Consider the following 21,226-nt stretch of genomic DNA (forward strand, 5'->3'; position numbering starts at 1 on the left):
TTTTGTTAGTTCAGCATCCCTCTCAACAAGCTCTGAAAGTTTCAAGTATATATTCCAAGACGTTCCTGAGAAAAATGCTTTGACAATTGCTGATAAATTGCTATTCCTGAGAAATACATCCTTTGACCACCCGAATGTACACAGTGCCTTTTAGTTTCGTTCAACATCCCTCTAATGTTCCCTGGAAGTTTACCGTTAATACATTTAGCCTAAGTAGATGTGACAGTCGTAGCAGCAGTAATAATGATAACATGCACATAGTTTCTTTTGACTAGTTCAGCATCCCGGTCAACATGCCCTAAAACTTTTAACTGAATACTCTAAGTCATTCCTAAGATATTGCTTATATGCCCTTTTGAAAACCAGCATGCATTTAGTTGCTTTAATTTTTGTTTTAATTTATTTGATTAATTAATTTGATTAATTTTCCTGCTTATTTATTTAATTCATTTTAATTTCTTTGAAATTTTTTTTGTATTTAGTTTCCCCTAAACATTCCCCGAAAGTTTCACCTTAATACCATTAGCCTCACTAGGTGTAGTAATCTTAGTAGTAGTTGCAGCATGGACATTATGCCTTTGGTTACCTTAAATGTTGCCTCAACATCAGGGGTGAAGCTAGGGTTTTGAATGTGGAGGGGGATATAAATAATGGACTGACAAAATCTTCCAGTGGGCTGACAAATGTGGACACATAAGGTAAATTAAGACGCTAAAAGTTCCAAGAACTTCAGAAGGAGTCTCCGTCCCTTAGCTGCGTCCCTGCTAAACATACCGTGAAAGTTTCAGTTTAATAATTGAAGCCGTTCCCGAGATATTCTTAAACGATTTCTGAGACCACGCTGGCTAATCATGAAAAGATTAAAGAAACGTAAAGAAGAGAGAAACGACGATAATAACAGCCAGTGAAAAAAACAAAAAAAAAAGAGGAGTATGTAGATATTTCGGTCAAGATGTTCGCTTGACTGTTTTCAGTGCAAATAATAACAAAATATATACAAAAATTCGAAACATGAAATAAATACCAAACATTAAAGCAAACACAGACACTAAAATATGAAATGTTACTCGGGATTATAATTTTTTATTCAGTTATCCTTTCACCGTTGCTTTGAAGGAGTATTTCCTATTTCAATTTCATTTTTAGTTTATTTTTTGAATTTTCATCTGTATTTTCTATTATTTGCACTGAAGAACCGAGGCCTTGACCGACATGTTTGCATAGTATTTTCTTTTTTTTTCTGGCTATTATTATCTTCGTTTCTCTCTTCCTTACGTTTCTTTCGTTTTGAGATGTTCCTGGTAAACCCTTTTGACAATCTACATGCAAAGTGTGTTTTGATTTAGTTCAACGTTCCTACCCCCTTAACATTCTTAAAGCTTCACCTTAATACCCTTAGCTTTAATAGTAGCAATAGTTGCAGTAGTGGTATGCACTTAGTATTTTTAGTTGCTATTTTATTTTCAACATCCCTCTCAACACACACTGAAAGTTTCAACTTGATAACGGAACCAGCTCCTAGGAAAAGTTCCCATATTAAGAGGACGTCCAGTGCAGAACTGCTCAGTGATGTAAAAAAATGTTTTCCTTTACTTTATCAGATGACTTGCAATGCTCAACACAAATTGATGCTTGATTTTGTTTATAGCTAGGTTTGTTTGTTTCTTTAAAGCAAATAAGGAGTAGATTATTTATTTTTTATATGGTTTGGATAAAAAGGATTCCCGAGAAAGATTGTAATTCAATCTTAAATTGTCAAGGCTTGAAGCTGGATTATTTCGTCATAAATAAAAGCTTGTAATTCAATTAAGATTGATTAAGATTACAATTAATTACAATTAAGATTGTAATTCAATCTTAAATTGTCAAGGCTTGAAGCTTTCGTCATAAATAAAAGCTTGTAATTCAATTAAGATTGATTAAGATTACAATTAATTACAATTAAGATTGTAATTCAATCTTAAATTGTCAAGGCTTGAAGCTTTCGTCATAAATAAAAGCTTGTAATTCAATTAAGATTGATTAAGATTACAATTAATTACAATTAAGATTGTAATTCAATCTTAAATTGTCAAGGCTTGAAGCTTTCGTCATAAATAAAAGCTTGTAATTCAATTAAGATTGATTAAGATTACAATTAATTACAATTAAGATTGTAATTCAATCTTAAATTGTCAAGGCTTGAAGCTTTCGTCATAAATAAAAGCTTGTAATTCAATTAAGATTGATTAAGATTACAATTAATTACAATTAAGATTGTAATTCAATCTTAAATTGTCAAGGCTTGAAGCTTTCGTCATAAATAAAAGCTTGTAATTCAATTAAGATTGATTAAGATTACAATTAATTACAATTAAGATTGTAATTCAATCTTAAATTGTCAAGGCTTGAAGCTGGATTATTTCGTCATAAATAAAAGCTTGTAATTCAATTAAGATTGATTAAGATTACAATTAATTATAATTAAGATTGTAATTCAATCTTAAATTGTCAAGGCTTGAAGCTTTCGTCATAAATAAAAGCTTGTAATTCAATTAAGATTGGTTAAGATTACAATTAATTACAATTAAGATTGTAATTCAATCTTAAATTGTCAAGGCTTGAAGCTGGATTATTTCGTCATAAATAAAAGCTCCTTTACTTTTTTGTTTTCACCAGAGAGAACAGTTATTATGTCAATAAAGTTTTCTTCTATGTTGCAGAAAGAAGAGACTATTTGATAGAAGAGTGGAAGACATTACCAAAGGAGCAGAAAGAGATCTACGTCAAATCCTACCTTCAAGATTTGAAAGAATATAGGGAGAGACAAAAAAGCTATGAAGCTGATCTATCAGATGATGAAAAAGTTATTATAAAAAGGGTTTGCAAAGAAAATCATGCTAGAATCGTAAGTTATTCCTGTTTTCAATTGTATATAACATACTCGCAAAAATCTAGATTACCCATGCATGATGCTCATCAATCACATGATAAAAGCTATTATAAAAAAGGTTTGCAAAGAAGATCATGCTTCACCGCCTTTTTATCGCCTCACTGCTCGCTGGGTCTTCGGTCATCGCAATTATAGCCTGACATCATCTCACTCTGCTCACTTTGCTCGCTATAGTATGAAGCGCTGGTGTTCTGCCCGGTACTTGTATGATAAACGTCCTACCGTTCAAGTTGTTCATTCATTGACGCATTGTAGAACCGATTTTGTTCGTTAGTTTCTTTCAGCTTAGTGTGAGACCAGACAAAGAGAACTGAGACAAAGAGACAAAGAATAGATGGAAAATATATAGTTTGGGCTATATATTTTCACATTGGGGTGAGGGGTAAAGTACTTCGACAGTGTGAAGTTAGAAAACAATTATTTCTATATAATATGCAAAATAGTTGTACCTAACACATTAGGCGGGTAGACCCACTATACTAACCCCTCCCGTTCTAATTTGCAAATATATAGCCCAAATTTTTTTCTAAAGTATTATATTTTTATCTTACTTTGGTATATTTCTTTAGGAATGAGCGTCAGAGAAACATATTAGATGAACATTAGGTAGGGTATATATCATACAAGTATCTTCTGCCCTTGTATGCTCCAAGGGCTGAACCCCCTATGAAAACTATGTTGGGCCTCGGTTTCCCGGTTACTCCAGAAATGTCCCCTTCCGTGGAAATTGTTTCCCGGAAATCAAAATACGCGGAAAAAACCCTGGGTAATTCCCCCGGAACATCTCCACGTCAAACATTTGGCAAAGAGAATGAAAGACAATCAAAAAAAATTTCGAATATAAGAAGTATTTCTTCTATAGCATTAACATTTCTTGAATGAATGTTTGCTTCTAAGCTTTAAATGTGATCAGATCACTTTCTCGAGAAAAGTATTAATACGTTATTTAGAAAAACTTCCAACCAGCATCAAAACTTCTGGTATGGAGCTTCATCGCCAGGTTTTCGTCACTTCGCTCCGTTTTTTTTTTGGGCCCTCGACCCTCACAAATATAGCCTGATCATCCTCCCTCCTCTCATTTTCGTTCATCATCACGATTGGAAGCTCGAGCCTTGCACCCTGGAACGCTTATAATAGCAGAAGATCGTAGAAAGAATGGGATGCCTTTGACAATCGCAAATATAGAACACATACCACCTCCCTCCTATGGTCGACAGTTTAGGCCTTTTGATCCTCGCAGACATTTTATTATGATATCAGATCTCCGATTTTTATGGCCTAGTGATTTTAAAGCTATTCTGCAAAATGTAATTTTTCTAGCTTGAACAGTTCAGCTGTAATTTCATTGGGAGGATAGACAGACGTATAAAAATGCGCTTACAAAAAGCACACTTCGTGGGGTTTTGATCGCCTTTGGTTCACTCGAATGGTAGTTGCATCATATAGTACCACATCATAAAATCTCACTTGTAAAAAAATTGTAATATTTGAAAACACCGGATACTCTCGACAGTACAAGAATACATAGAAAATATACAACCAGAACCCTGCCGTGTACACTTGGCAAACATACTATCTACATGATTTTAACTAACCTGAAGCCAATTCGACCATGATCAAGAAAAGACGTCGTCAAGTGGTTAGGTTAAGTGATGAGGTTACAGGAAATGAGCCTAAACTACCAGACTTTGCTAGAAGACCCCCCTTGTTCTTCTAAGAAAAACGCAGGTGGCCTGATAAAATCCTGGCATAATATCGTGAGAAGGGATACTGAACCACTGGGGGGGATTCCAGAAGTAAAGTTAAAAGTTCGACAAGGCGTGGCTAGAGTTTAATCGACCATGCACAAAAGACAGAAACCAATGGAACCATTTTCTCCAAAGCCCTTTTCAAGCCCATTTTGGGTGGAACGGCATGTGTCTTGTTTTGAGTAATTGAGTAAGTACTCCTGAATTGTTGAAATATCCTTTATTTTCAATTATTTTTTTTTATTTTATTGATTATGTTATTTCTAAAAACTCTTCTGGCCAGCAACAAACTTCTAGCAGGATATTTTCGGTGAAACTGCGTGTAAGATTACAAGGTGAGTTTTGGTTACAAATGGCAGTATTTTATCTAGCCAGTATGATTCTGATCAAGGCCAAAATTACAGCCAAATAAAAAATTAGGACTTCCGTGTAAGTAATTCTCCTCTTGATTGACATCCTTCACCCTGCCAGCTGCAGGGCCAGCTTCGACTGGACAGCCAATAATAGTCGTCAGAATATTCGAAGGCTGGACAATTATATTGACTGTCCAATCACAGCCGCCGTTTCAAAAATGGCCCGTCTACAAAAATGCTGCTGGCAGGGTAAATGATGTCAATCAAGATGATGCTTAAGTAAGTAATTGGATTGACGACGCTTCTTGACTACTAAGTTCCCTGCGTCGGTCCTGTATAGCGTTGCTATAGCCGGGCTCAATCTCTGGGTCCTTTATTACCAAGCTAAGGTCAAACTCACCACCACAACAGCCACCAACAAACAGCCACCACAGGACAACAGTGATTTCCGTGCATATCTTTGAAGGAAAGTTTTTTTTTAATTTTCCTGCTGATATTTTCCTATCCCTAAGCGTACGAATTAAAATTTGATCTTTTTCCTTTTAAGTTTTAGGTTGGTCTTGTCAGAGGGGAGTAATTTAGAATTTAGCGCATTGCTGCCTTAGTTCTAGTGAAGAAACCATCCCAAGCTATTGGAAATGTTAGAGGCAGGGGTTTTTAACCCAACCTCTATAAGCCTTAGGTCATATATGTACGTTAAAAGAATTGAATCAGTAGTTAAGTAAGGTTGTGTTCTATTCTCGTTTATATGGATCATTTTGATCGACTGTGTTCTAAGCAGCAAAGAAAAGACAATGCAAGAACACGGAACCAAATAGGGAAACAAAACTCCGCTAGACTTAGATTATGCTGGTGATTTGAGCATCCTTGATGAAAATGTTAGCAAAATGAATTAATCTTTTCGGGAGTTGAGAGTGCAGGGTGTAAGAATAAGTTTGGAAATTAATGTGAAGAAGACTAAGTCGTTAAGACTAGGAATAAGCGAAGATGAAGAGGTTGCACTGGATAGCGAGAAGATTGATCGAGTGGACAATCGAGTGGATCCAGTGAAAATGTTAAAAGTACAGTAGAGAAGGCCCAGGTTTTTTTTTCAGAGTTCAGAAAAATAAGAAATTAAGTCTGCGAACCGAAACTAGAACATTGAAATGTACAGTGATGACTGTGGTCAAGTATATTTGTGAAATCTGGGCGCTCTGAAGGACGGAGGAGGATTTGTTAGATGTTTTGCAGAGAAATTGTTTACGAATTATTTTCGGTACCCGTTTAAATGACGGTATTTCAAACAGCAAGCTGTACGAAAAATGTGGTTCAATTCCATTCTAGGGCTATAATGAGAGAAAGGTAGATATGGCTAGTATACGATCTGCGGATGAGGGGTGAGAAATTGCCAAAGATTGTCCTTGTGGGCCAACCATCTAGGGGAAAACGAAAAGATGGTTGTCCCATAATAGGGCAGTATGACGTCGTAAGGAAGGATATAACATAAATTTTAACTTCTCGGGAGGGTGTAAAGAGGGAGGTTTGGGATTCAGGAAGAGTGTGCTTAGCTGTCTTGGTCTCAGTTGGCTTGGGGTACAGTGAGTTGTTGCTAGTAGTAGTATATGTATATTTTTGCATCTTAGGGACAAAAACATCTCGTGTTGCAGTAACTTACTGAAACGGAGAGGTTTTCGTACGTATGCATTCACTATAAGTTATCTACGCTGTTATAGACTTCTGGCATTCTTAAGGGCAAAGTTTACCCTCGTGTGACAAGATGCTGCTGGAAATGGATAGATTTTATAAATAAGTCATAGGGAAGGGTGGTCCGCAGCTTTTGATTTCTTGTATTTTTTAGGATGCAATGTTCTCTCACGTTGGAGTATGATATATAGAAACGGAAAGGTTTTCTACATAAATTTTCACTCAGGATGATTCACGGTTTTAGTATGTGCATTCTGCACTTAAATTGACGAAAAACACTCGCGTGGTAATATACTATTGGAAATTCGGACGCTTTGTTAGGGAATTTTTTAAATGTTTGAAATAATTATCAATCTCATAACTGTGTATCGCTGGGGATTTTGACTATTTGAGCAAAGTTTTCGGATGTTTTTTTTTTTTTTACAAAATTGTCGAAGATAGGACTGTGTTACAGCTCCAATCCTTTTCTTACTAAAAAAAAGAACTCGAAATGTGTCCATTTGTTTTAACTCTTTCCCAATTTCCTACTGTTATTGTTTTAGTACAGTTGACCCTGAAAAAAGGTGCATTTGTAGCCATAATTATCAATAAAAATAAGTTTAAAATTTCTTTACATAGATGGCATAAATCAAACTTATCAGGCATGTTGATTTGATTGTACTAGGTTTACTAAGACTGAACTTTTTGTGGGTATATTTTTGGTGTAATACCTTAAATTAGGCATTTTCGCCAGTGGGTGTTTTCCTCCTTGTTCTAAAATAAAAAAAAAAATTCTTATGGGAACTTGTTTTAATTTGAGATTGTTTTCGGACTTTCTGTTTCTGCTACCAAAAGCATCAATGACTCTTTAGTTACCGTTCACTTCCGTCAAAGATCTTATTAATTATTTATAACAGATTAGGCCGTTGTTGAAACTTTGCACTTACCCAATTTTTTTTTTCAGGCATTAGAAAAAGCTTTAGGAGCGCCAAACCGTCCAGCTAAGCCTTATGCCTTGTTCGTTGGAGATTTAGCTAAGATGAAAGTTATGTCTTCTACACGCGTATGTGTTTTTCGTAATTTTTTTATGATCCTACTCACAGGAACTATAATTATATATAACCCATAGGATAATAACCCAAGTAAGGGGATGTATCTCATGTTTTCATGAGAATAAATATAATATTTTCAAACTTTTTAAAGAGTTTTTTTGTTATTTGGGTTCTAATAAGAATAATGTAAGAAAAAGAATTCAGAGTGTTTCTGATTTGGATAAATAATGAGAAGAAAATTTATTTTCTTTCTTATGTATTTTTATTATGATTTGAAACGTGAAATTTTGTCTTAATAATTAAATCAATTACGGTAAATCTATATTATATTAAGAATGTATAATGCATTGTTTGTAAAAAAAAAGAAAAAAAGTGTGTTTTGTTTTATATGGACCATATGTGATGGACTATGAACCATAGATGAGTGATTATGATGGTTTTTTATGGCACTTGGTATTAACCAAGTGACATATAGCAATCGCCAATTCTGTCCGTCTGTCTGTCTGTCGGTCTGTCGGTCCCGGTTTTGCTACTTTAGGCACTTCCAGGTAAGCTAAGACGATGAAATTTGGCAAGCGTATCAGGGACCAGACCAGATTAAATTAGAAATAGTCGTTTTCCCGATTTGACCATCTGGGAGGGAGTGGGGGGCCGGTTAATTCGCAAAAAATAGAAAAAATGAAGTATTTTTAACTTATGAGCGGGTAATTGGATCTAATGAAATTTTATGTTTGGAATGATATTGTGTCTTAGAGCTCTTATTTTAAATCCCGACTGGATCTGATGACATTGGGGGGAGTTCGAGGGGGGAAACCTAATGTCGCGGTTTTGCTACTTTAGGCACTTCCAGGTAAGCTAGGACGATGAAATTTGGCAAGCGTATCAGGGACCGGACCAAATTAAATTAGAAATCATCTTTTTCCCAATTTGACAATCTGGGGGGGGGGAGTGGGGGGCCGGTTAATTCGGAAAAAATAGAAAAAATGAAGGATTTTTAACTTATGAGCGGGTGATTGGATCTTAATGAAATTTGATGTTTGGAATTTTAAAGCTCTTATTTTAAATCCCGACCGGATCTGATGACATTGGGGGGAGTTGGAGGGGGGAACCTAAAATCTTGGAAAACACTTAGAGTGGAGGGATCGGGATGAAACTTGATGGGAAAAATAAGCGCAAGTCCCAGATACATGATTGACATAATCGGAACTGATTCGCTCTCTTTGGGGTAGTTGGGGGGGAGTAATTCTTAAAAATTAGAAAAAATGAGGTATTTTTAACTTACGAACGGGTGATCGGATCTCAATGAAATTTGATTTTTAGAAGGATATCGTGTCTTAGAGCTCTTATTTTAAATCCCTACCGGATCTGGTGACATTGGGGGGGGATTTGGGAGGGGGGAACCTAAAACTTGGAAGTGGAGTGGATCGGGATGAAACTTGGTGGGAAAAATGAGCACAAGTCCTAGATACATGATTGACATAACCGGAACGGATCCGCTCTCTTTGGGGTAGTTGGGGGAGGGGTTAATTCTGAAAAATCAGAAAATGAGGAATTTTTAACTTACGAACAGGTGATCGGAACTCAATGAAATTTGACATTTAGAAGGATATCGTGTCTCATAGCTCTTATTTTAAATCCTGACCGGATCTGGTGAGTTTTGGGGAAGTTTGAGGTGGGGGAACCTAAAATCATGGAAAACGCTTAGATTGGAGGGATCGGCATGAAATTTGGTGGGAAAAATAAGCAGAAGTCTTACATGCGTGATTTAAATAATTGGAACGGATCCGCTCTATTGGGGGGGGGGTTAATTCTGAAAAATAAGAAAAAAATACGTATTTTTAACTTGCGAAGGAGTGATCGGATCTTCATGAAACTTTATATTTAGAAGGACCTCGTAACTCAGATCTCTTATTATAGATCTCAACCGAATTAGGCGTAATTGAGGGGGGGGGCAGTTGGGGAGACCGGAAATCTTAGAAAATACTTGAAGTGGTGAGATCTGGATGAAACTGGATGGGAAGAATAGAAACCTGTCTAAGATACTTGACTGACATAACCGGACCGGATCTGCTCTCTTTGGTGGAATTGGGGGGAAGGGTAATTTTGAAAATTGAGATATTTGTAACTTACGAAAGGGTGGCCAGATCTTAATGAAATTTGATATTTAGAAGGATATTGTGCTTTAAAGTTCTAATTTTAAATTCCGACCAGATCCTATGACATTGGGGGGAGTTGGAGGGGGAACTAGAATTCTTGGAAAATGTGAAAATTGGGGTATTTTTATCTTACGAATAGATGAACGGATCTTAATGAAATTGGATTTTTAGAAGGAATTCATGTCTCAGAGCTCTTATTTCAAATCCCAACCAGATCTTTTGACATTGGGGGGAGTTGGAGGGGGAAATCTTGGAAAAACACTTGGGGTGGAGGAATCGAGATGAAGCTTGGTGGATAGAATAAACAAATGTCCTTGATACGTGATTGACAGAATCGTAGTGGATTCGCTCTCTTTGGAGGAGTTGGGGGGAGGGGTTCAGTGATTTGGCGAGTTTGGTGCTTCTGGACGTGCTAGGACGATGAAAATTGGTAAGCGTGTCAGGGAGGTGCACAATTTGACTTGATAAAGTCGTTTTCCAAATTCGACGATCTGAGGGGCTAAAGGGAGAGGAAAAATTAGAAAAAATGAGGCATTTATAACTTACGAGTGGGTGATCGGATCTTAATGAATTTTGATATTTAGAAGGACATCGTGAGTCAGAGCTCTTATTTTAAATCTTGACCGGCATTAAGCCTCTTATTTTCCTTTTTAAATCAATCTGTTGATTCATAGAATTTTGTTAGAGCTCATACCATATGATCTCTTGGCTCTTAGCTCTTCTCGCCTCGTCACAAGTGCCATATGAGCTCTTAGCTCTTGTTTTACTGGCTTTAGGTTCTTGCTGAGTAAGTGTCTTGTTGAGGGAGTTTTTGTTGTAAAGTTCTTTAAGTGGTTTATTGTATAATTTGTTTGCTGATGAGTCTGTGGAACTTCCAATAATGTGCCCAGAACCAAATTGAAGCCTGGGGTGTAATATAGCTACATTGAATCTTTTCACTGAAAGTTCTAGTTAAATTTCACCATGAGATATAGAAAATTCCACTGAAACTATCATCTTCAGGGTAATTGCAATGTATTTAGAAGAAAATGGGTAAAGTTTGGCAAATGATACGAATAAAATCCATTTTTTGTTCTGGAAGATGGTGTTTTTACTAAAAATTTGTCTTCTTATTAACTCAAGTTTAAGTGCAGAGCATAATTGGTTTTATGATAAGGAGTATGGCTAATATCTAGAACTTATAATTTGTATGCAGACACATGGGCTGTCCAAAATACAAAAAATCCATTTGTAGGAGATGCTTTTTTTCTTTATTCTCATCTTCTTAACTTTAAAGAAATAGTTTGGGGTAGAAAAAACTATTGTCTCGCCACACAACCAGATCTGTCTAAACTCGATTTGGTCTTCTGACCTAATATTCATGCTATTTTTGCTTCTTATTCGCCAAAATTTCACTCAGATTTTTTGTTTTTCTTATAATTAAATAATTCCTTAAAATAATTCCTTTTTTTTACAAAAAACTGTCTTGAAAAATATCTTAAAAAAACCTTTGAAACTATCCAAAAAAACGGTATAAAACTATCTAAAAAAACTGTCCTGAAACTATCTAAAAAAAAAATTGATGCCATGGCCGAAAACCCTATACAGGAAAATTACAGTCTTCTGGCTTAAACAATAAGGAAAATCACTTTTTTACATGGGTAACACTGTGTCCTCTTTTTTCCTTTTTCTTTCCTCTACTGCTAGCAGGGCACTTGAATCTCATAGAGATCTATTTAAGAACTCATTTTAAAAGAAATCGCTACATATACATACTTTTGAAATTAATAAAACGCAATATTTAAAATGCAACCATTTTTTTTTTACAGAGACTATCTTGAGAACTATCTAAAAATAACATTTAAAACTATTTTTTTTTAATCTAAAATTATCTTAACAATATTATCTCGATACTATCTAAAAAAAGAATTTGATGCCATGACCGAAATACAGGGAAATTACAGTCTTCTGGCTTAAACAATAAGGAAAATCACTTTTTTGCATGGGTAACACTGTGTCCTCTTTTTTCCTTTTTCTTTTTTCTCTACTGCTAGCAGGGCACTTGAACCTCATAGAGATCTATTTAAGAAATCATTTTAAAAGAAATCGCTACATATACATACTTTTGAAATCAATAAAACACAATATTTAAAATACAATCATTTTTTTTACAGAAACTATCTTGAGAACTATCTAAAAATAACATTTCAAACTATTTTTTTAAAACATCTAAAACTATCTTAAAAATATTATCTTGATACTATCTAAAAAAAAATTGATGCAATGACCGAACACCCTATACAGGAAAATTACAGTCTTCTGCCTTGAATATAAGGAAAATCACTTTTTTCTTTTCCTCTTTTTTCTTTTCTTTTTTTTTCCACTACTAGCAGGGCACTTTAACGTCATAGAGAGCTATTTAAGAGCTAATTTTAAATGAAATTGCTACACGTACATACTTTTGGAATTGATAAAGCACAATATTCAAAATAAAATTACGTTTTTTTTACAAAAAAAATTGAATCTTTGTATACAAATTGATGAGTGACGTCAAAATAGTATCAATTTCAATATTAGTGATCTGCAATCTATATGAACAGTGTTGTATGAGTTGTATAAGTATAGGCAGGATAAGTTTTAATCGGCCCCCCATAAGCTTAGTTCTGTTTTGCACGTTCCTTGCAAAAAGCATATTAAGACATTTAATTTTTTCATGTTGAGGCCCTTGTTACCAAAAAGTTATTGTATTTCAACAGTATTTTAGGGAGCGGACTCATAGCCCAGCTTAGACCCAGGGAAAATACACTGAAAATTTTCATTATTTCCACTGAAAATTCCATGAAATTCCACTAAAAATATGATTTTCAAAATAATTGTAAATATTAACAACAAGATTGTACCTTGTTTCTTAAATGATGAGAGTTTAAGTTTCTGTTTTAAGAAGACTGTATTTTATGTTTTATGCGTGAAATTTGTCTTCATATTTAATAATTTTAACATAAAGATAAATTAGCTATATAATAAGGAATATGATTGGTGCTTTTCATACATGATTTGGTTTCATAGTTAGTTAAATCAGCTATTTCAGTACAAGTTAGATACGTAATTATTTATATAATAAATTTCACTAAAAAATCTATCAAATTTAAATAAATGTGTCACTTTCAGAGTAATTGCAAAATATGGGGGATGCAAATGTAAATTGTTTTTTCGTTAAAGAAGAATGCTTATTTTACTGTGACGAAAATTTTCGTGTTTCTAATGTAAGATTTGTCTTCATAGTTGCCTACATTAATATGAGTATAAATTAGATACTTAATGAGCATAAGGAATGTAAGTTAAGCTTTTCATGCATGATTTGTTTTCATAGTTAGTTACGTTAATATCAATACGAGTTGGATACACGTTGTATAATAAACTTTGCTAAAAGCGTTGTCAAATTTATATGAATGTATCACTTTCTGAGTAATTGCATATATTTGGGATGTAACTGTGTTTTTGTTTATTTTTCTTTCAAGATGATTTTTATGTTTTTAACGTAAGATTTGTCTTCATTGTTAACTATATTAATAAAAGCGTAAATTAGGAACGTAACGAGCTATAAAATTCGGAATATAATTAATAATACTTATAATTAATAATACTTACAATGCTGCTACCATGATATATATAGATAGATAGATATTTATTGCTACAGAAGTCTCATCGGGCCATAGCAAAAACAAAAAAAAAAACAAACAATCGTTTACGGATTTAATAAAAACTAAATGTAAACTACGACCAATTGTGTATAATTTCTATAATTAGCCGTCAAAAACACAAAACATTTTCTGGCAAAAAAAAGTTGTACGAAAAATGTGGTTTAATCCCGCTTTCCAGGGCTGTAATGAAAGAAAGGTTGAGATGGCTAGGCCACGTTCTACGGATGAAGGATGACAGATTAGCGAAGATTGTACTTTTTGGCCAACCGTCTGGGGCTACACGGAAAGCAGGTCGTCCTCGTCTGGGTTGGGAGGATGTCATAAATAAAGATTTGAATGAAATGGGAACTTCCTGGGATTGTGTAAAGAGGGAGGCTTTAAATAGATTAGGTTGGAGAGGAGCGAGCGTAGCTGTGTTGGCCTCAGGCGACTTGGTGCTGCAGTGAGTTATTAGTAGTAGTAGTAGTAGTAGTAGTAGTAGTAGTAGTAGTAATATGCCACATGTTTTTCTGGTCGCTTTATTTTTGAACTAATACTTGGTCGAGGGGATTATTGCTAATTTGACAGTTTTCTTTAAAGTGAACAGAGTTTTTGAAAAGAGAGCCATAGCGCACTTTAGACCCTAGAAATAAAAAGCAAAATTTCTTTAAAAAAAGAGAATTAAAAAAGAGGCAATGCGCACTTTGGAGCCTAAAATTTAAAAGAAAAAAATTTGGTTTTCCTTCTTAAAATAAGCCATTGCTGACGTTGGAGTCTAGAATTTAAAAGAAAAATAATTCGATTTTCCTTCTTGAAAAAGAGCTATTATTCACGTTGGAGCCTAGAATTTAAAATAAAAAATTGGGTTTTCCTTCTTCAAAAAGAGCCATTGCTCACGTTGGAGCCTAGAAAAAGAAAAAATCGTGTTTTCCTTTTTCAAAAAGAGCCATTGCACACGTTGGAGCCTAGAATTTAAAAGAAAAAAATGGGACTTTCTCTCATGAAAAAGAGCCATTGCTCACGTTGGAGCCTAGAATTTAAAAGGAAAAATTGTGTTTTTCTGTTTGAAAAAGAGCCATTACACACGTTGGAGCCTAGAATTTAAGGAAAAAATTGTGTTTTCCTTTTGAAAAAGAGCCATTGCGCACGCTGGAGCCTAGAATTTAAAAGAAAAAATTGTGTTTTCCTTCTTAAAAAAGAGCCATTGCTCACGATGGAGCCTAGAATTAAAAATAAATAGGTTTTCCTTCTTTAAGAAAAGCCATTGCTCACGTTGGAGCCTAGAATTTAAGAGAAAAAATGGGATTTTCCTTAATGAAAAAGAGCCATTGCTCACGTTAGAGCCTTGAATTTAAAAGGAAAAATCGCGTTTTCTTTTTGAAAAAGAGCCATTGCTCACGTTGGAGCCTAGAATTTAGAAGGAAAAATTGTGTTTTTCTTCTTGAAAAAGAGCCATTACGCACGTTGGAGCCTAGAATTTAAAAGAAAATATTGTGTTTTCCTTTTGAAAAAGAGCCATTGCACACGTTGGAGCCTAGAATTTAAAAAGAAACATTGTGTTTTTCCGTTTGAAAAAGAGCCATTACACACGTTGGAGCCTAGAATTTAAGGAAAAATTGTTTTTTCCTTTTGAAAAAGAGCCATTACTCACGTTGGAACCTAGAATTTAAATGACAAATTTGTGTTTTCCTTCTTGACGTCATAAAATTTAAATGGATGTATTGCCTTCAAAGCATTTACATAATATTAAGAACGCATACCTTTTTAGGAAGACGTGACTAACCGTAAAAACTGCATAAAAAGTGTTGATTGTGAAGAAAAGTTGGGTACCCCCAAATTACAGTTGGGATATGATATTCAAACATCTCACTTATGCAGGTTTTTATTCTTATACTATAAGATAAGGTCGAAAAGACAAGGACTGTATCTATCTATATATATAAAAATAAGTTGTTTGTCTGTGTGTCTGTTGACTGACGTCATGTTTGTGTGTCACTGACGTCGTTATGAGGATTGAGCATTATTCCGTCATGAAGTTGTTTGTCGACTGACGTCATGTTTGTCGACTGACGAAATTACAGATCGGGACAACGGGACACAAATGACGACCGGGATACAGGGGATATAAATGACGACCGGGACACTCAAAGAGAAATTACAGACTGGGACACCGGGACACAAATAACGACCAGGACACAGGGACACAACTAAAACGGGGACGCCGGGGGGGGGGGCACAGGGGGATATATAAATGACGACCGGGACACAGGGAATGTTCAAGGGCAATCATTAGAATAATGAGGTATAGATCTGAATACGGATTTTTTTTTTCCCGATGGACAATTATATGTTGCATGTTCAAGGGCCGGTAAACCTGACAATTTATTTATATGCACAGACAATGGGACAGCGAAGAATGTTGTATATTCGCAAGATATAAGTACATAAGGCTTTGTATATGACGTCATTATAAGATGACACTAAAGACCGGGACACTCAAAGAGAAATTACAGACCGGGACAGCGGGACACAAATGACGACTGGGACACCGGGACACAGGGAATATAAAGGACGAAGGGGACACTCAAAGAGAAATTACAGACCGGGACACAAATAACGAGCGGGACACCGGGACACAGGGAATATAAATGACGACCGGGACACTCAAAGAGAAATTACAGACTGGGACACCGGGACACAAATGACGACCGGGACACAGGAAATATAAATGACGACCGGGACACAGGGATACAACTACAACTGGGACGCCGGGGGACACAGGGAATGTTCGATTAGCAATCACCATCAACAAAGCTCAAGGGCAATCATTAGAATAATGAGGTATAGATCTGAATACGGATTGTTTTTCCCATGGAAAATTATATGTTGCATGTTCAAGAGTCGGTAAACCTGACAATCTATTTATATGCACAGACAAAGGGACAGCGAAGAATGTTGTATATTCGCAAGTTTTACGTAATTAAAAGCATATAAATATCTATCTATATTCACAGGTGGGACACAGAGACACAGCTACAATGGCGCGTAACTAATATGGCGCGTAACGACTTACGCAGGCGGGAGGGCTTGGGGGGTGTGGAGCGCCCCCACCAACTAGGTGTTGGGGTGGCGCGAAGCGCCACCCCAACAGCTAGTTTAATATAACTGTATAAATATAGCTACAAACATATAACTATAGGTATAATATAACTATAGTTATAATATAACTAAAGGTAATAACTGACTATAAATATAACTATAAGATCCAAATAAATAAAAAATTCACAAGCACGGCTTGGCTGGGCTGAATTCGTTTTTTGGAGTAAAAAAAAAAACAGTATAACATCAAAAAAGATTTCAAAAACTAATCATATGCATAAAACTATCAAAATAAGGTATTCTCATTCTATTGAAATTGTCAAAAAAAACATCTACAAACAAATCAATAAAACTTAAAAAATGTATATCTATATTTATGGGTCATGTCGGGTCAAAAAATTAAAACAAATAAAACATGGAAATTAGAAAGGGTCAATAAAACCATAAAAAGGAGGAGATGTTTGAACATAAAACAAATAACAAATATCCGTAATAAAAGGGACTAATGTTTTTTCGTATCTTGAATTAAAGGTCCGAATAGAGGACAAGATAGGAACAGGCTGAGGGACGGCCCGGCTTGGGTAAAGTTTGGGTGGGTAATTTATTCAGAAGATTAAGGAAGGAGATAAGTGCATCAGCTTTGGGGATAATATCATTAATATCCCATTTTTGAGTAGAAGAAATTATGACACCAAGTATTTTCAAAGAAAATTACAGGAGGCATTAAGGAAAAGGAGGGTTTTTTCAAGGAATTGAATTAGTAGTATCCTGGATGAAGAAGGGATTACTCTCGTATCTAATTCCAAGGCATCATTAGTAATGGCATTGATTATACTGAAAGGGTTACTCTTGAAATTGCTATAATAGTTTTGAGCAACCGTGAGGTCATCAACAAATATTCATCTGTCGGGAATTCCTTAGCGAGACTGTTGATCATAATTGAAAAAAAAGAAGGGAACCTAGAAGAGCACCTTGAGGTATTCCCTTGTGAACAGGAAGGGGAGTGGATTAATGGTTCTGGTATTTGACTACCTGTGATATATTTGATAAGAAAGAGGCAACGAATTTCACCGGGAAAAGTCAATGTTGAATTCAGTGAGAAGTTTCTGGACTAATATAATCTGATATACAAGGTCAAATGCTTTTTGGAGATCAATGGAAATTAAGTTGAGACAGGTATTAGGCTTTTGACTTCTACCAGGTATAGTAGAAGTGGAACTGAGGCTCTTGAGTTGCCTCAACAATATCACGTTATCAACATTATTTTATGCAAATTTTTTTGTTTTTTTTTAGATCAAGGTCAATAATTCTAATCCATTCTATCTTTAATCTTATTTTGTTATCTGTCATATTTTATAGTAGATCTAATCTTGACTTGCAGTTGTACAATAGATTGACCTCTGCCCGGCCCTATTGGTCAAGCCCATCTGTTTGGACCTATTGGGGTTCAATCCCAGCTGTCGTTGGATCAAGGGGGAAGGGGCTCATAAACTAAATAAATTCTGATGAAACGTCTGTGAAATGGCTGTGTGCCAAGTAGCACTGGAGGAATTTCTCATTTTACTTGAATTTAATAGATCTAACTTGATCTATTTTTGTTGGATTCTGTTCATTAGATTGTTAAATATCTAAATAATTTAGATTCAAAGTTTCTAAAAGTAACACTTAGCTCTACATTTATTCTTACTTTCCTCTCTTTTTTCTTATTTTTGCGAAAGATGACATGCTTCTGTTTTTATCTTTATTTTATTTGTTAGTGGCCTAAGCATATGGATTTGTTTGTTTTCTTCTTTTTTCTCTCTCTCTTTTTTTTTTCTTTTTTTTTTTATTTAGGGTGGAGCCATGAAGGATTCGGTAGATGATTACCACGTACTCCCTGAAGAAAAGAAGAAGGAATATAGCCGACGATATTTGGAGATGAAAATCGAATACGATAAACAGTACGAAGCATGGAAAATTAGAATAGTAAGTTTTTTTTACACTGGTAGTTGATAATTGTTAGTATTAAAATTAATACTTTCAGGACGGTATCATAATGATTAATATCACAATTTATAACATATAATAATCAATATTATAGGTCGTTTGACGCTATTGTACTCAAGCGCATTTTATTGTCAAATGCCTTACACGGTCATGCCCATCAGTGGCAGTTCTCTTCACAATAGAAGGTAAGGCACTAAACATATGATAATGACAGCCATAGCCATCGTCATACAAATTTATGTGCAAAATCGAAATAACACAAAACATAGTCAAAGTAAACCTTAAAACATTTGAATATCCGACTTTCTGAAAATTAAATTAATCCAAGTTCAAATTTAAAAGGAAACCTTCAAAATTCTACAACGAATAAAAAGAATAATTAACTAAAATGGAACTATAATGTAGAAACGGAAACTATAATGTAGAAACGGAACTATAATGCAGAAACGGAATTAAAACGGAACAATATGTAGAATTATTGACGAATGAGTGTAGCATTAAAACCTTGACGAACGAGTGAACGAAACTATTTGCGTAACGTATACGTCATGCTGTTAGCGGCTGGATTTTAGTTAGCGGTTCAGATACTTTTGGTGAGAGCCGGTGGCGCAAAAGGAGATGCTCAGGTGGAAGGATTTCCCAAAGCCGTTGATTTGCCAAAATATCTATGCCAAATCCACCATGGCGTACCGAAATAGTTGTAAGTGAAGATTGTTTTAAGGGGAGTAATGAGGGACTTTGGGGAAGTCAGAAACTACCATGAGAGCTCGGTAATGAATTCTTTCCACGTGGTCCTTCCGATCTGAAGTCAGGTCATAATTAAAGACGGGACAAGCATATTCTACAAGCGGTCGGATAAACGTAAAGGAAATACGCAATAACTGGGGGTTGGGACAAGGAGTTTTAAAGATAGGATACCCAGTTTTGCCCGTTTGATCATCTCCTGTGTCTGTTTATCCCGCTTAAGGTTCCTATGAGATATATTCCTAAAAGTTTATGCCTGGATCCTGCAACCTGAAACATTCAGTTATGCAAGAGGTGAGTTGTGCCTCAGATAAGAAATACAATACGAGCGATTTTTTACGATTGATGACCATTTTGCCCTCCTCTGCTTGGCGTGACAAACCCGCCATGCTTCTATCTGCGTCACTTGAAAAACTCTTTTAACAGATCTCCCGCACTGATAAATCATCAACTAATTTACAGCAATCCGACTCATCATTTGGCAACTCATTTCCCATAACCAATAAAAGTGGAGGGCCTATATTGTTCCCTGGGGAACTCTACTGTAGATTGGCTGGGAGATCAAAATGGACTGAATTGTGCTTAGTTGTTTTACTTCTACCTGAAAGAAAATTTTCAACTATTCTTACCAAATATATATCATCATTAAAATTTTCCAATAGCTTGCCAATTAGGGTACTATGTCAGCCCAAATCGAATATTTTCTTTAGGTCATGTACATTGGGGTTGACCCAGCGATCTGGTTCATCTAGATACTTTAAATTATTATTAAGAAAACTTACTAAACAATGGTATTTTGAACTTTTCGGAAGAATCCTTAATTGTTTAAGGTGCATTTTATCCAGAATAAAAGTTTTCAGCCACCCAGCGATGAAACTTTCATATATCTTGCTAAAAAATAGGAGGTCATCGTGACAGGGTGCACACCTGTAAAATTCTGGGGATAGAGGTTATGAATCACTTTTTCCAGTTTTGCGTGTTGTACTAGCCTGATCTCGTGATCTTATTGAATATTAAAGTTAACAGAGCACTCAAAAATTCAGGAAAACTCTGAGGTCAAGGGGAATATCGAGTGGTGTAATACTGGTCCTCAGTGGTTTCTTCAATTTGAGGGTAACTTCAGATTCCATGACGATTGGGTAATCCATACAATCTGGTATCGATATCGATATCGGGTACATACAATCGACATCGGGTGGATATCGATAGCGATATCTCCATACTAGAATATCGAGTGGTATAGTACTGGTCCTCAGTGGTTTCTTCAATTTGAGTGTAACTTCAGATTCCATGATGATTGGGTAGTCCATACAATCTGGTATCGATATCGGGTACATACAATCGATATCGGGTGGATATCAATAGCGATATCTCCATACTAGAATATCGAGTGGTGTAATGCTGGTCCTCTGCATTTTCTGCAATTTGAGGAGAACTTCATGTTCCGTTATGATTGGGCAATCCATACAATTTGGAGATGGAGCTAAATAATGCTTCGAGTTTAGTGGAGGGAGTAACTAGACAATCGCTGCCAGTTGAATGTTTAGGCGATGTGGAGTTTCTTTACCTCGATCATCACAGCCAAAATTCAGTCCATTTTGTGTTTTGTCTTTCATTGGCTTTATCCTTTTGTACAACTGTCTAGACTTTGAATCCAATAATTGAAAGCTTTCTTTCGGTAGTATCCACTCGCGTAATTTTGTCAATTTCCTTGGGGGGGGGGGGGCAAATTAGGAGCCAATTTTTTCTAGATCAAGTGAAAATGATAATGAAAACTGAAAAATGAGCTGTATAGTACCATAAAGGTAAAGATATACTAAAAAAAAACTGCCCCT

At 35.4% G+C, this 21,226-nt stretch overlaps 2 protein-coding genes across 2 annotated transcripts in view; both read left to right on the forward strand.

The window, feature by feature from the left end:
* Positions 1–21,226, forward strand: part of LOC136032312 (transcription factor A, mitochondrial-like) — an 83,654-nt gene that overhangs the window by 13,779 nt on the left and 48,649 nt on the right. The gene's annotated exons all lie outside the window — the stretch shown is intronic.
* The window catches only part of LOC136032344 (uncharacterized), a 29,125-nt gene that overhangs the window by 552 nt on the left and 7,347 nt on the right, over positions 1–21,226 (forward strand). Inside the window, exons 2-4 of the mRNA XM_065712667.1 lie at positions 2,685–2,887; positions 7,660–7,758; positions 18,495–18,626. Of these exons, the coding sequence (XP_065568739.1) occupies positions 2,685–2,887; positions 7,660–7,758; positions 18,495–18,626 (434 nt within the window). The remainder of the gene's footprint in view (positions 1–2,684; positions 2,888–7,659; positions 7,759–18,494; positions 18,627–21,226) is intronic.

The sequence above is a fragment of the Artemia franciscana genome, chromosome 10, assembly GCF_032884065.1.
Source record: "Artemia franciscana chromosome 10, ASM3288406v1, whole genome shotgun sequence".
NCBI classification, from domain to species: domain Eukaryota; kingdom Metazoa; phylum Arthropoda; class Branchiopoda; order Anostraca; family Artemiidae; genus Artemia; species Artemia franciscana.